This window comes from Plectropomus leopardus, chromosome 8 (genome assembly GCF_026936395.1).
Source record: "Plectropomus leopardus strain MGB_pleo_1.0 chromosome 8, ASM2693639v1, whole genome shotgun sequence".
Lineage (NCBI taxonomy): Eukaryota > Metazoa > Chordata > Actinopteri > Perciformes > Serranidae > Plectropomus > Plectropomus leopardus.
Genome location: NC_142183.1, coordinates 32,809,077 through 32,826,383, shown reverse-complemented (window position 1 = coordinate 32,826,383; position 17,307 = coordinate 32,809,077). Strand labels below are relative to the sequence as shown.

Sequence of the window (17,307 nt, the reverse complement as noted above, 5' to 3'; positions counted from 1 at the left end):
CTGCATTTCTTTTCATTTTGCTTATTCTCACATTTCTGCTTTTTCTCTGTCACTCATTTGTCGTCTTTTTTTTATTTTATTCTTCCTATACATGTGCAGATGGACAAATTTGGCAAAGCGGTGAACTACGCAGACGGCGCCCTCTCATTCATAGAGTGTGGAAATGCTATGGAGCGAGATCCACTGGAGGCCAAATCACCATATACCATGTACTCTGAGACTGTGGAGCTAATCAGGTACTGTGCGGATGGACGGACTGAAAAGTCACGTAATCTTGTGAAATGCCAACAGAAAGTTATTGTATATGAAGAACTGTTCTAAATGCTTTTAACTGCTATGGTAATTTCTATTAACAATCCTGTAGAACCATTTTACAATGTTATTCACAACATTGAGAAAGAATGCAGAATTTTTCAAAGCAGCTACAGGAGTTACACTAAACTGTACTGCACTGTAACTAAAACGTGTGAGAGAGAGAGAGAGAGAGAGAGAGACAGTGTGCGTTATCATGAAACTCTTCCCAGCTGGCCACCAACATCTTTTCTTTGATTGAATTCAGAATGTGACACTGGGTGACCAAAGTTCAATATGAGGGTAGCATCCAATGCCAGCGCCAATTTGACATGGAATACTGACGACAGATGACGTTGATATTTTGTTGGTTTTAAGTAGTTTTGTTAAGTTACCAAAATCTAATGTCTTCCAAACATCTTATGCCAACATTATCTTGACGTACAATACATACAATACAATACATTTAGCCAAAAGGTATGTAACAAAACCCAGCATCTGCAAAGAGTCATAATGTTAACATCTACACAACTACTACTCCTGTCAACATATCAGTAACCAATAATTACGTAAAGGGAAATAATAATACAAAGAACGCTGCACATCTAGAAAATGAATGATGCATTTAAAAAACACCAGAAGACATCTTCTCTACACAAATACCACAGCAAAGGAAAAAAAAATCAGTTTTAATTTATTATTATTGAAGTCTGATATGGGTGCAGCACCCGCTTGGATAGCTTAACCCACTTTATCCAAAGAGACCTATATAGTTTAGTTTGCCAGTTGAGTAAGCAGAAAAATTGAATTTTGTTAAAAAAAAAAATAGAAAAAATGTGTCTTTATAGCTGTAAATTGCAGGCAGTTATTTAAGTCAACAAAAGTGGAGAGGGTTAAATGAATATTTGAGGTAGTTTAAATTGATGTAATTGTTACAGATTTTAGTAGTTATGTCAAGAAAAAATAATCTCTGGAAATTAACAATTGCTGATACACTTTATCCAACAATGCAGCTGTTTTATACAGTAATTCTTTAATTCTTTCATTAAAAAAAACAAATAGATGAGTGCTTACTTACCATGTGCACTGTCTCGGCACATTTCCCTATAATTGCTTCCAAATGATATTGTTTCAGGATTCATATGTGGAAAATTACACCTCTCTTATCAGCCTAACCTTCCTGACCCATTGTAGATTTAGCCTATTAGCCCAAATAATAATGTGCGGTTGCATATGTTCACCTCTCTGCCCGCAGAAAATGGTTAATCAAAACTTGAGTTTTGGAATAAAAACTAAACCCTAATTAGCATGAAGCCAGCGCTCCATTGAGAAACGTCTGGACTTTCCAGCGTTGTATTTTTTAATCTTTGTTGTGTGAGGCGTCACAGAGCTGCGGGGCTGCTAATGAGCAGAGTTTAACCAGTGTTGCATTACACAGCCTCTCTGCTGTGTTTCAGCCTCTCAGAGCCGCCTGCGTGTGAAGTCACTAAGTGCGACTTTTAAGGGAGCAAACTGAGAATAACAAATGACTGGCTCCTTTGAAAGCAGGCAGGTTGACAGCAGGGTGCTGTTGTGGGAGATAGTCTTTTAAGTGAAGGACTCCGGTTCAAGCCCTGCTTGTCTGCACTCATCCGTCCTGCTGAAGTGTCCTTGAGCAAGATGCTGAATGGTCACCAGCTGCAGGGCTGCTGATCTGTGACTCGGACCTCTGACCTCCCTGAGGAGGGAGCAGGAAAAAGGACAAGAGTTTTCTTCCAGAGATCAATGGAGTATAAAGGTGTTGCTGCTCTCCCGTGATTCACCTGTCACAGCAGTGTCACTTTGACTGATTAACCAGCTCGCTAAGCAATCACACCGGGTCACTGATGGCACCAGGCAACAACTGACCCCTGCAGCATATTTTCAAAATACACCTAATCAGTAACCAAAGGATACATATCTCCTCCCAGAGTCACATAAAGCTGACCTACAGGCCACCAGCAGGTGGATGCTGTCTGTCAGTGAGCTCAAGAAATGAATCACTAACAGCCACTGTTTTCATTCTCTGTTCAAATAGAGCAGCTCCTTGAATGTTTTTAACCTTGATTTTCTAATGAAAATGAGCCTTGAGTTTGCATGTATTCACCCTCACAAGAAAAATTAAGTGTGTTTACTTCTATAAATCAGTGGAAATGTCAGCAGATGAGTAATGAGCGTCTCTCCCCTGCAGGTACGCCATGAGGTTGAAGAACTTTGCCAGCCATTCAGCCACCATCGCTGAGAAGAAACTAGCTGTGTTATGGTAAGATTCTCTTCATATGTCTGTGTGTGCAAAATACAGTAAGTGCAGGGCTGTAACCAGAAATGAAAAATACTGTGGTCAGGCCATCTCCAATGCATCCCTAGCACCCCCTCAGAATATTTTAACACCAAAAATCTACAGTTAGTTTTTTATCACTCAGGTATTTTTGTATTCAGGTAGTCAGTAAACAGTTAAATATTATTTGTGGTTGATTGTCCTGGTTGCTTGTGGATTTGGGAAGGTGACCATATGGTTGCAATAACTCTGGACTGTTATTGAATGTCACACCTTTTTAATGCTGCTTTCTCTACACTGGCAACTAAAATATACTTTTTCCTTTTTTTTTAATTACCTTATGACCAATTTGTATGCAAGTGTCAACGTTTGGGGCCAAATGCTAAAAACATTTGGGGTTTACTCATATGTTTCATGTTCAATTGAGAAAACCCCTACAACTGCACAGACTTGCCCTAAATTTACCATTTCAATTTCAAGTGTAGACGTAGCCATCACTATGTGTGTTTTCAGTTCATAAAATATAAATGTATTGTTTTGGTCAGCCTCTTTTTCAAACGCACTTAACCAAAAAAAAAAAAAAATCATTTTTGTTGTGCCTCCTTTAAGATGGCGCCCGTGCTGGCACGCCGTCTGTCTCGCTCCCTCACTGTTGTGTTTGCTGTTGTCCTGTTCCTGCTGCTTCCTGCCTACCGAGATTTGTCTGCTCTATTGACTTGATTTATTGAACATTAAAATACATGTTGTTTCCACATTATGACCTCAAATCACATAAACACAGAAGAACGACTTCGCAACTTGGAAACACTGACCTTCCGACATCACACGAACGGAGCATAAATGCACAGTGCTAACTAAGCTAGCAGCTAGCATGAGGGTTAAGCTCCACCTTCTTGGTGGCTCCAAAAATTCAGTGTGGGGACGACCCAAACTGACGAAATTCTGTAGTCCACAAATTCATGGCTGTGTGTTTTGTTTTTGTTTTTTTAAAAAACAGGCTACGATTTTAGCACAGCTAAGCTTTCATTTCTGCTCACAGAAATCAGCAGATCAAAACCAGAACAAATCTAGAATCCGAATAAACTGGAGAGAGCCTATTAGATTCTCACCATCTGTTAAGTTTTAATTGATGATTCTTTATTTAAAAAAAAAATAATGTATAAATCCTAAAACCTTTGTCTTTCTTTTTAAGCACTCACAGTGATCCAGAAACATTTAAGGGTGTTTTTTATTCCTCTGTGGGCTCTGCTTGTGAATAGTCAATAAATTCACAAAGATGTTGATTTTTATATTTTCATATACTAGTGTTATACATTCTTTACCTCACTGAAGTTGTCCCTAATCCCTGCAGACTTGTGGGGTGTGTTTGAAGTCCGGGTGCATTTTGTGTGGATGACATGAAAATAATATTGAGGACGGGGCTTTAAAAGGGAATTTGTTCGGAGGACTCATCTGCCTTCTAATGGTTTTGTTTCCATAGTAACCGCTGTCTGTCTCTGCTGTATCTGAGGATGTTCCATTTGAAGAAAGACCACGCTGTCAAGTACTCGCGGTCGCTCATGGAGTACTTCAAGGTAACACACACACAGATTAAACACACACACACACACACAGATTTAGACATGGACTTTATTTCCCGTCTCTCTCGTTTTCTCCCTCTGTGGGTGAAAAACATGGAAAGCCAATTACAATCCCTCAAATACATTTCATATTCATTTTCATGGTGCCTGTGCATTAATTTTGCATGACGTTATTAAAATCCATTCTTTCTCTTTGATATTAATGTACTAATTAGCTCCATCAATCATCACAGTGGATTGTTAGGGTTTAATGTGCTTGTTTTGATTAATTATGTTTAGTTTAATTAATTACTGAGGATGTCATTATCACAGTGCTGCATTTGCATTGATGGGATTGGATTCCTGGGAAGGGACTGACTGGGGGTTTAGCTCTGTGTGTGTGTGTGTGTGTGTGTGTGTGTGTGTGTGTGTGTGTGTGTGTGTGTGTGTGTGTGTGTGTGTGTGTGTGTGTGTGTGTGTGTGTGTGTGTGTGTGTGTGTGTCTGTGTCTGTGTGTCTGTGTGTGTGCACAAGCTGTGTACATACAGTATGTGTTGACAGAGAGAAAAAAATAACTGAAAGCAGTCGGAGCAGTTGCAATTTAAAAGAGAAACGGCACAAAAACAGTCCAGCCAGTTCTGTAATATACTTATCAACACAACACATAAATGTGGATTTTAAATGTCACTGAGTAATATTACACACAACCTGATGTTCAGATATTACACTTACTGTATGGGGCAGACTGGTTAGTTCTTGTTATATAAACATTTTTTCCATTTATCTGATACTTTTCCATTTATCTGATACGTTTTTTCGGTATGCTATAGATCTTTCTGGTTTGTACGTTGGACGTTTTGCAAGTGAAGGCTTGGGTCAGCCCAACAATTTGGGCCTCTGGGCCTGTCTCTGGTAGTTCATTGTTCCATCCATGATTAAAATTTCCCCTCCAGTCAAATATGTTGTTCTTCTGCTACTGTAAAGTTTGGCACCAGAGAGGTGTTTTTTCACATTTCTCTGCTGTAGGGGCCGATATCTGTGCAGAGATTCAAATGTACACTGCAGTTAACAGCTGGCTGTTAAATTTGAAGCTACAACTAGCCGACCATTAGCTTACTATAGTATAAAACATGGAAACATCTAGCCTGGATATGTTAAAGTGTAAACCATCTACATATAACTCCCCCCTGTAAAACCACAACTTGTCATTTTTACATTTTGGATTATGTACAAGTGAAGCAAAACAAAATAACATGTTCATCAGTGAGATTTAGAAGATCAAGGTAGATTTTGCTGCCTTCAGACAGAGCCAGGCTAGCTGTTTCCCCTTGTTTCCAGTCTTTATGCTAAGCTAACAGGCTGTAGCTTTAAATTTGAAAGTCTCATCACTTCTGCTGCATGTTGTATTTCTCTTAACCATAAAAACCTGTTGTAATAAATGTGTCTTTCTGTGACCCAGAATTCAGCCAAGAGTTCCCACCAAGCACCCTCTCCCTGGAGGATCAATGGGAAGTGAGTATACACACACACACACACACACACACACACACACACACACACACACACACGTGTAGTATCACCCTCCCTTCATTCACACAGATAATTGAGAATTTATAATTCACCGGAGCTCTGCTGCAAAATACCACAGCGCCCCTGACAGCCACTTGCTCAAACAAACCCCCTCAGGAAGCAAATAAAAGGATTGATTTGTCGTAGATGTGAGCAGGAGAAGACTGGAGGGGCTGCCGAGTGCCGGGTGAGAAGGAGTGATGGAGAGAGTGATGATGGATGGAGGAGGAGAGGGGTGGAGGAGCTGTGGATGTGAAGCTAATGAGTTTGGACAGCTCTGACGCTCCACAACAGCAGGACTGGAGCTCTGTGTGTGTGTGCGTGTGTGTGTGTGTGTGTGTGTGTGTGTGTGTGTGTGTGCGCGTGTGTGCGTGTGTGCGTGTGTGTGTGAATCAGGCACAAGTCGTTGGGTCAGCGAGGGTCAAGGCCACATCACAGACATTACATCACTGCCAGAACCACACAGGCAGCTGTGCCAGGCGGGGGGAGCAGTTTGTAGTAGCATGACTGATGTTACTGTACAGTCAATAGAGTGGTGAAGTAATGAGTCCTAAAACACGGAAGTCCGTTAGCCTTTTAGCACGTCCGTTTCCCTCGTCTTAAAGTCTGTGGGTTTTTCGAATGGGTTTTCAGTAAAAATGCCCTAAATAAAGTCTGTGGTTAACGCAGGCTAAAGATATTTAGGTGTTTTGTTCTGCAACATAAAATCCCTCCACTTAAACGTGATTTTTGAACTTTTAAGGTTTTACTCATCTTAAAAAAATTGGTTGCTAACAAGTGGCTAAGTGGGACTACAGTGTTTGTCGGAGACGTTAGATGTCATCACACCAGACACACAAACTCATTAAACCCACTTATCTGCCTGTACAGCTTTACAGACTTGCACTCAAACTTTTAGATTTCTCTGTTTATGATATTTTTTGATCGTGTTTTAACGTGTTTAACAGTGTTTGTAGTTGTGACATTTAATTTGTGCGACCGCAGTGTAGTTTGTGTATAGCCTAACAAAGGCTTTTTCCTCCTGGCGTTTTCATTTGGTATCATGCTAAACAAAACATGTAAGTCCCAGAAACGCGTGTTCATCAGAGAGCTTTTTTTAATGGCAATAATCGCAAATCCCATTTTCATCCCAAATTCAAAAATCCCAGAACGTGTTTGACGAGGGAACCAGTGCAATGCCAACTTCCTGGTTGCGCTACAAAAATACATCATCCCTTCACCACTCTATATCAGTGAAACAGTGAAGACCACACACCTGCTAACTTATAACACTTTATACAGCCTGAAGGCCTGAAGTGATTCCTCCTCTGTCTGTATGTTCGTCTTTGTGCCAGCGTGCCACAATGTTAAAGCTTCACTAATCAATACTTTTATCAACATCAGATCAAAGGACTACATGTAATGCGAAAAGGGACACTTGCAGTGACAACCGCACCAAGAATAATTGCCATTTCCTACTCTTTTTATTACTGCCAACTCTGCAGTTTCTCTTAGCTCTGCACAGTTTTCTAGCATCTTTCAGCTTATTGTTTTGGTTTGGTTGGTAAGTTTACTTCTTTGGTCTGATCCATCCTTCCATCAGTGTTGTGTCCACCCACAGCAGGCTGCTGTTTTCATTTAAAAAGAAAGAAAAAAAAATCCACTCTACACTATCTGACCAGCACCAAACAGCAGGCAGACAAAGGTATTGGTGAACACAAAAAAAGAGCTAAAGGGAGATTTAATATAAAATCTGTAATCTACATGTGGCTACAAACATGACTCCATAAAGATGCTAATGATGCTGTGTGTGCTGGGTGTGTAAGTAGACAACTGTTTACCAACACATTCACCATAAAAAATGTAGAGGTGGTAAAATGTCGGGTCTGTGTTAACGGCTTGTTGTACTGCCCCCAAGTGGCCAAAAACAAAAATCTCTAAATGCAGCTTTATTACCATAGGTATAGAAACATAAATGCCTCATAGGCTGCTGTTTGGTATGTCAGTGGAGTCTGTATATTGGAGAAGGCAACACTCGCCTGTGGTTTTTCTGGATAAGAAAGCAGTGTGACATTTACATGTCTCAACTGATTGCATTAAGTCATTTTTATATTCATGGACTCAAGATCTACTTGTACTAGAAAAGAGAAGTTTTGTCTTGATAATCAGGCTATTATCTCGTCTGGACGCTCAAATAGTGTGTGTAAGGCTTACATGAGCTGAATTGCTTACATATTGTCATAAGAAAGTGTAGAAACTCACATTTTTTAAGCATGGACTTAGCATTTTTATAAGGTAATACTCTTGGAGACGTCCCTTTGTAAAATAACTTAATGTGGAAGTGGACAACTTTTCATTCAGCTAGCATCTTGCTAGCTGTTGCTGTCTGCTTATTGAGTATTTGCTCACAAAAAAAGATGGTCACTTTCACCACTGCTAATTTTAGAAAGGCCACCACAAGAAAACATATTTGTTCATGTTATATAGTGTGTGTTTAGATTGGTTCTCATCTGCATTGAGGTGCAATCCCAGGAAAATTGTTGTTGACTTGTTGATATCAGTTGACAAATATAAACGTTACAGTGCTTTATATTCAGAAAAACCACAGCTGCCCTGATGGCTGGCATTTGTTTACAGGCAAGTCTTTCTCTCTCCAATATGGCTGCAACGCTGACAAATTGCAGCAAGGGGCAGACACAATTAGTGCCACATCTATTTGTATATGTCTGTGTTATTAGCACATTTTCTATTTAACTTGTTGCTTCCTGTAACACTATGGTGCTTCTTATCCCTCACCCCCTCTATCTTTTACTTTTTATCTTGCTGTTTCCTGAAGAGGATTAATGTTTTTTTCCCAGGAGCCTCTCATCTCTTCCTCTCACACACTTAAAAATAATGCTTTTCTTGTTTTGTGCCATTGACAGCAGTCAAGCACTTTTTAACAGTCTTATCTTTAAAAATAATAAAGAGAGTATTCAGCAGATCCATCCTTGACACCATAAGTCTGGTTGGAAAATAAGTAACAACTCTCTGACAGACTCTGGTCCTCACTCTCCTCTTTATATGTTATCAAGTAACTCAAAAGCCCTTCCAGCATACAGAAGCGGCCTGTTTACTTCTCTCTGTGTTACTGAGACTCACTGCCTCTCTGTTTTCTCCAGGGTCAACGGGACCCCATCTCCCCTCTCGCTCAGCCCCTCCCCAGCCAGCAGCGGAGGTGGAGGAGCAGGAGGAGGATCTGGAGGTGCCCCAGGCTCATCAGGAAGTGTGGCCATTCCCCAACGGATTCACCACATGGCTGCCAGTCACGTTAACATCACCAACAACATCCTGCGGAGCTATGAACACTGGGAGACGGCTGACAGACTGGCCACAGACAGCCAAGGTAGGTCTACAACTGAAAAATGACTACACATGCGCTGTGCATAACTGTGGTTTCTTTCTCTGCTTTTTCTGCAATTTTGGAGGGCATGCTATAGCATGCCCTCCAAAATTGCATTAAAAAAGTCAAAGTACAGTATGTTGTCAGAAATAGCACAAAAACGTCATTGTACATTACTATGTCGTCCAAAACTGCATAAAAAAGTCATAGCATGGTACAGCATCCAAAATAGCATAAAAAAAGCATAGTAGAGTATGTCGTCCAAAAAGCATAAAAAACTCATATGTATGTTGTCCAAAATTGATGTGAGGGTCTAAGGGCAGAGGGATGTCGTATGCTGTAAAGCCCTCTGAGGCAAACTGTGTTTTGTGATAATGGGCTTTATAAATAACATTGAATTGAACTGAAACTTGCATTAAAAAGTCGTAGTATAGTATGTCATCAGAAATTGTGTAAAAAATCATGCCATCAAAAATTGAATGAAAATGGTCAGTGAAAAAGTCATTGTATAGTATGTCATCTAAAATTGCATAAAAAAGTCATAGTATACTATGTTGTCCAAAATAATATGAAAAAGTCAGTGTATAGTATGTTGTCCAATAAAGCATAAAAAAGTCATACTATAGCACTATGTCCAAAATTGCATAAAAAGGTCATAGTAATTAAGTCCTCCAAAATACCATACAAAGTCACAGTATAGTATGTCGTCCAAAATAGCATCACAGAAGTCATAGTATGTCGTCAGTAATAGCATAAAAATGTCAGTGTAGTATTTCATCCAAAAATTGATGAAAACGTCGTAGTGCAGTATGTCGCTCCAAAAAATGATAAAAGTGTCATCGTATAGCATGTCATTCAAAAAATGATAAAAACGTTATAGTATAGTATGTTGTTCAAAAAATGATAAAAACATTATAGTACTGTATATTATGTCGTTAAAAAAATGATAAGAATATCTTACACTATGTCGTTCAAAACAGATTAAAATGTCATAGTATAGTATGACGATCAAAAATTAATGAAAATGTCATAATATAGTCCTTCAGAAACTGATTCAAATATCATAGTATAGTATGTCATTCAAAAATGATATAAATAATATAGTGTCTTTCAAAAATTGATAAAAACTTCATAGAATAGTATGTCGCTAAAAAAATGAAGAAAACGTGATAGTGTAGTATGTTGTTAAAAATGGATTAAAACATCCTAGTACAGTATGTCGTTTAAAAAATGTTTAAAAAACATCATAGTATTATGACATCATAGTAACAATTGTAGCAGTTTTAGTAGGGGATTTATGAATTCATTAGCCATCTAATTAAATCATTAATTATTGTATAAATCAATACCATATGTAACTATAACTCATAATGCAAAATTATGACTCAGAAACATGAATTGGTATAAAGTTGAAGTAGAGTAATGCGTCTCAACTTCTGCTATCAGAAACAATTAGTTTACATTTAAAAGTAGAATTTATAAACCTCTGAGCAGCAGCCATTAAAATAGAAATAGATAACCATTTAGCCTTATTTATTAATCTAGTCTCATAAAAAGAAGGCTGCTACCAAGTTCTTTTTCCAGGTGTACAGTGACTCAACATTATACACACACACATCACAAGATCAAGTGTCTTTATTAATGAAAGGTTTATTAAACTCCTCACTACACAGCAAAACTACTCCTAAAAGACTACAAATAAATGACTTTCAGAATAAGTATGGCGAAATGATGAAACAGTGAACACAGCAAAGACACAAAGTGAATAAAATGACTAAATGATCAACAAACTAAAATAAATATAAATGAAGCAACAATAAAAATGAGGGGATGAAAACCAGTGAGGAACTTCATTAGGTGTGACATCTGGACTTGATCAGGTGTACTGAAATTCTGCAAGATGATCACACAAATGAATATTTAAAATTAAAGAAAAGTAAATGGAGCATCTAGTAACAGCAGAGAGGCAACCTATCCCATAAAACATTAAAGGACAAGATAAAGAAGAGGCCTGATCAGAGAATAACCCATAATTGTATTAATGGGAGATCCTGACCTAATTCTAACACTTCCTATGTTTCCGTATCATTTAAGAGCATCAACCCCATAAAAGCACAGGAAAGATCGTTTCACCTTCCTCAGAAGTCAGGGAAACCGTTTGCTCTGGAAAGTTGCAGAGTCGCCCTTGTGAGGACACTGGACGGGCAGCTCGGTTACGCTCGTGTGGTTCCGGTGGCCGGCCTCATTCGGTTTGAACGTTGCAAACTCGGCTTGAGTTTGATTCCTCCATCTCTCTCTCTCCCAATGAACAGCTGGATCATCTTCTGACACCTCATGTGGCTGAGATGAGATCACGATGACAGCTTCTCAGGCTTCGTTTCATTCAAAGTGTCTTTGTCCCACAGTCTCTCGTGCAAAGTCCTTCTAAATTGTCATTTAGAACACGTGGCACGGGCTGTTTCAGAAGTTCTCTCTTTTAAAGTAGATTAAGAGCAGCTCCCAGCATCTCAGGCTGTTCTATCTGCAGCACAAAAAGGGACTTTTTGGACTGTTTTTCAACATGCCATACAATAAACTTCTTCAACAAGCTATACTATGACTTTTTTTCAACATTCAGAACCATGACTTTTTTGACCATTTTTGGACATGCTATAGTATGATTTTTTTCTACACACTATACTATAGCTTTAAAATACTAAAACTTGACTTTCAGCGTGCCACACTAGAAACTTCTTCCACATGCCATACTATGACTCTTTTTGACATTTGGAGCCGTCAGTTTTTGGCCTTTTTTTTGACATACTCTATGGCTTTTAAACACTTAAAATACAGACTTTTTTTTGACATTTTGAGCCATGACTTTTTCTACCATTTTTGGACATACTATAGTATTGCGTTTTTCGACATACTGTACTATGGCTTTAAAACACTTAAAATATTGACTTTTTTTCAACAGGCCATACTATAATGTACTTCAACATGCTATACTATGACCATTTTTGACATTTTGAACCATTACTTTTTTCGACCATTCTTCCACATGCTTTAGTATGGTGTTTTTCGACAAACTATGCCCTGGCTTTAAAACACAAACAATATTAACTTTTTGGGCCGTTTGTTTAACATGCCATACGATAAACTTCTTCAACACGCTATACTATGACTTTTTCTGACATTTGGAACCATGATTTTTTTAGACCATTTTTGGACATGCTATACCATGGCATTTTTTAACATATACTATACTATAGCTTTAGAACACTTAAAATATTGTCTTTTTACACTCTTTTTAACGTGCCACACTATAAACTTTTTTCAACATTTGGAACCATGACTTTTTCAAACATTTTTTGACATGCTATAGTATGGCTGTAACATGTGACTGTGTTACCAGGTTCAGTTCAGCACAACCAACACAAACAAGGCTCTGGGGTTTGGTGCACAGGAGCTTTAATTCTGACACACACACTCAAAATAACATAAACATAAATGAATGGTCTTCACCACAATTTGCCCGGCGCTTGAAGAGCTCGTCCAAAACATTGATTTTCACCAAAGTCCAACTCAAGTTTCTCCAGCAAGGAGCACAGCCTCCCTGCTGTACTCAGTGTGTGTGTGTGTGTGTGTGTGTGTGTGTGTGTGTGTGTGTGTGTGTGTGTGTGTGTGTGTGTGTGTGTGTGTGTGTGTGTGTGTGTGTGTGTGTGTGTGTCAGTCAGTCAGCCGGCTCCAGCATGCTACTATAGAGAGACAAAGGAGAGCAATCAACCAACAGAAAACAGCTCTGGCACTGCTCCCCTGAACCATTCCCACATCTCTCCCCTGCAGCTGAGGATAACCACACCCCACTACCACAGGCATTTTTGGCCATCTATACTTTGGCTTTAAAACACTTAAAATATTGACATTAAAATATTTTTGGGCCATATTTTCAATATACCATACTATAAACTTCTTCAACATGCTATACTGTGACTTTTTTTGACCTTTGGAACAATTACTTTTTTTCAACCATTCTTCAACATACTACAGTATGGTGTTTTTAGGCAATTAGGCGTTTTAATTTTAGGCATTAAAACGCTTAAAATATTGACTTTGTGGGGGCGCCTGATGGCTCAGTTGATAGAGCGGCGCCCCATGTACACAGGCTGTGTCCTCGCTGTAGCGGCCACGGGTTCGAATCCAGCCCTGGCCCTTTGCTGCATGTCTCCTCCTCTCTCTCTCCCCCTTTCACACTCTCACTGTCCTGTCCATTAAAGGCAATAAAAGCCCAAAAAAAAAGACTTTTTGGACCGTTTTTTCAACATGCTATAGTATAAACTCCATCATAGTATATCATATACGTCATAGTATAGCATGTGGTTCAAAATTTGATAAAAATGTCATAGTATAGTATGTTGTTCAAAAAGTGGATAAAAAACGTTACATTATTGCATGCTGTTCAAAAAGTGAAGAAAACCTCATTGTATAGTGTGTCAGGCATACTCTACTTAGCTTTAAAACACTAAAAATACTAATAATAATCATGACTTTTAGGACCGTTTTTTCAATGCATGTATAAACTTTTTCAGCATGCTATACTATGACTTTTCTCGACATTTGAAACCATGACTTTTTCGAACATTTTTTGACATGCTATAGTACTGCATTTTTTGACAAAATATACAACGGGTATAAAACACTTAAAATATTGACTTTTTGTACCATTTTTTCAACATACCATACTACAAACTTCTTCCACATGCTATACTTTGCCTTTATTCAATGTGCCACACTATAAACTTCTTCAGCATGCTATACTATGACATTTGGAACCATGACTTTTTCGACCATTTTTCGACATGCTATAGTATGGCATTTTTTGACAACTATACCATAGCTTTAAAACACTTAAAATATTGACTTTTCGGACCATTTCTTTAACATGCCAGACTATAAACTTCCTAAACATACTAAGTATACTAAGATATATACTATATACACTATACAATACTAAGACTTTTTTTGACATTTGGAACCATGACTTTTTCAACCATAAATATTTAGTTTTTCGGGACCGTTTCAACATGCCATGCAATGAACTTCTTCAACACGCTATACTATGACTTTTTTCAACTTTAGAGTGATCACTTTATTGACATGCTATAGTATGGTGTTTTTTGAAATACTATACTTTGTTTTTAAAACGCTTAAAATATTGACTTTTTGGGGGCACCTGATGGCTCAGTTGATAGAGCGGCGCCCCATGTACACAGGCTGTGTCCTCACTGTAGCGGCCACGGGTTCGAATCCGGCCCTGGCCCTTTGCTGCATGTCTCCTCCTCTCTCTCTCCCCCTTTCACACTCTCACTGTCCTGTCCATTAAAGGCAATAAAAGCAAAAAAAAAAGACTTTTTGGACCGTTTTTTCAACATGCTATAGTATAAACTCCATCATAGTATATCATATACGTCATAGTATAGCATGTGGTTCAAAATTTGATAAAAATGTCATAGTATAGTATGTTGTTCAAAAAGTGGATAAAAAACGTTACATTATTGCATGCTGTTCAAAAAGTGAAGAAAACCTCATTGTATAGTGTGTCATTCAAAAGATAATAAAACGTCATAGTATAGTATGTCGTTGAAAAATTAAAAGGTCATAGTATGGTATGTCCTTCAAAAATATTAAAACCTCCATAGTGTGGTATGTCTTTCAATAAATCGGAAAAATGCCATTGCCATTTTTGTTCAAAAAATCAAAATAAACACCATAGTATAGTATGTTGTTCAAAAATTGATTAAAACATCATTGTATAGTATATCATTTGAAAGGTGATAAAAATGCCATAGTATAGTATGTAGTGCAAAAAGTGAAGAAAACCTTGTATAATGTGTCGTTCAAAAATGGATAAAAACATCATAGTATAGTACATCGTTCAAAAATTTATTAAAACGCCATAGATGATAGAAACGTCATAGTATAGTATGTCTTTCAAAAAATTTAAAAAAACTCATAGTATGGCATGTCGTCGAAAAATTGATAAAAACGTCATAGTATAGTATGTCTTTCAAAAAGTGAAGAAAACGTCAAAGTATAGTATGTTGTTCCAAAAAATGATAAAAATGTCATAGTATAGCATGTGGTTCAAAATTTGATAAAAATGTCATAGTATAGTATGTCGTCCAAAAATTAAAAGGTCATAGTATAGTCCTTCAAAAAATGATAGTGAAGCCAGAAGTATTTTTTTTCAATAAATCATAAAAATGCCATTGTATAGTATTTTGTTCAAAAAGTGAAGAAAACCTTGTAAAATGTGTCACTGAAAAATTGACTGAAATGTATTGTAGCAATAGGAAAGCATGTTTTTCAAAAATTAAAAAAACATCGTAGTATAGTATGTCCTTCAAAAACTGAAAAAAAGTCATAGTCATAAAGTCAGAAAATTTGATAAAAACGTCATAGCATAGTATGTTGTTCAAAAATGAAAAAAAAGTCATAGTTTAGTATGTCATTCAAAAAGTGAAGAAAACCTTGTTGTATAGTGTGTCGTTGAAAAGATGATAAAAACGTCACAGTATACGTCATTCAAAAATTGATTAAAACGTCGTATAGTATGTCGTTCAAAAGATGATAAACCTCCATATAAAAAATGGATAAAAACGCCATATTATTGCATGTCGTTCAAAAAGTGAAGTAAACCTCATAGTATAGTATGCTGTTCAAAAGATGATAAAAAAAGTCATAGTTTAGTATGTCGTTCAAACAAGGATAAAAATGTCCTAGTATAGCACTTCCTTCAAAAAATGAAGTGTAGTAATGTCTTTCAAAAATTGATTAAAACGTCATAGATGAGTATGTCTTCCAAAAATCATAGAAACGTCATAGTATAGTATGTGGTTTGAAAAATGATTAAAACATCATACTATAGCATTAACTATACTACTAGCATTAAAAAAGTAATCGTATAGTATTTGTCTGTAATTGTTTAAAAAAGTCATACTATACCAGTATACTAGTATACTGTATACTATGTATACTACTAAAAAAGTCAAAGTATAGTATATCGTCTAAAATGCCATAAAACAGTCCAGTATAGGCCATCGTCCAAGATAACATAAAAGAGTCAGAGATAGCACAAAAAGTCACAGTATAGAATGTTGTCAGAAATAACAGAAAAAGTCAGTCACAGCATGAAATGTTGTCCAAAATTGCATTAATGGGTTCCAGTATACCCCCCAAAAAAGTCATAGTATAGCACCTCGTCCAAAATAACATAAAAATGTCATACTATTGCAGGGTTTCCCTCAGAAAAGTTGTTAGGCCTGGTGGCAAGTATCTTTTGAGAGGGCCTGGGGCAAAACGGTGGCCCACTGGCGGTCAAGTGTCTTTCTTTTTGACGGGGGCCCAGCTTCAGCCAGTAACAGATGGCAGGACTACATATATATATATAGAATGAACCAAAGGATGAGGTTATGAAATTGAGTATTTGGATGGAGTATTTCCATAGGGTCCTGCATCAAGTTAATGCTAAAGATGACTGGAGATTTGAAAATATGACTATGTCTCTGGTATTTCTTCTAACGAAAAGACTTTCTAAAGATTTTTGGTTTTTCTCCTTGACATGTAGGCCTACCGTTAGGTGTGATGATTGATGGGGTTGATACGTAGGCAGCATGCTCGGGGGTGATCTCACATGAGCTGTATTGACACTGACCAAACGGTGTCGCCGTTGAGCTTACAAAACATTTATGTTCCCTGTTCCCAACCGCCCCACTGTGACCGCAGTCCATAAACCTCTTTGTCGTCCAGACTAACATAAAAAAGTCAGAGAAAACTATGTTGTCCAAAATTCCATTAAAAAGTTAAAGTATAGTATGTCATCCAAAATAGCATAAAAAAGTCATAGTATATTATGTCGTCCAAAATATTGTGTAAAAGTCACACTATGATATATTGTCCAAAACAGCATAAAAAACTAATAGTATAGCATGTCGTCTGAATGGAATCAAAAAGTCATAGTATATTGTCCAAAATAGCATAAAAAGTCATACTATAGTGTAGCTTCAGAAATACCGTGAAAGAGTCATATTACATACTTTCAAATACTATAGTATACCATCTAAAATTGCATAAAAAAAGTAATAGTTTAGTGTGTTGTCCAAAGTAGAAAATAGTCCAAAAAAGTCAAACTATATAATATTGTCCAAAATAGCATGAAAAAGTCATACTGTAGTATATGTTACAAAATAGCTT

The 17,307-nt window shown here is 37.4% G+C and overlaps 1 protein-coding gene across 2 annotated transcripts in view; it reads left to right on the top strand.

The window, feature by feature from the left end:
* The window catches only part of aff2 (ALF transcription elongation factor 2), a 201,466-nt gene that overhangs the window by 175,426 nt on the left and 8,733 nt on the right, over positions 1-17,307 (top strand). For both annotated transcript variants that reach the window (XM_088081386.1, XM_042493782.2), the window contains exons 21-25: positions 100-236; positions 2,501-2,572; positions 4,068-4,161; positions 5,605-5,657; positions 8,855-9,078. In XM_088081386.1, the coding sequence (XP_087937512.1) occupies positions 100-236; positions 2,501-2,572; positions 4,068-4,161; positions 5,605-5,657; positions 8,855-9,078 (580 nt within the window). The remainder of the gene's footprint in view (positions 1-99; positions 237-2,500; positions 2,573-4,067; positions 4,162-5,604; positions 5,658-8,854; positions 9,079-17,307) is intronic.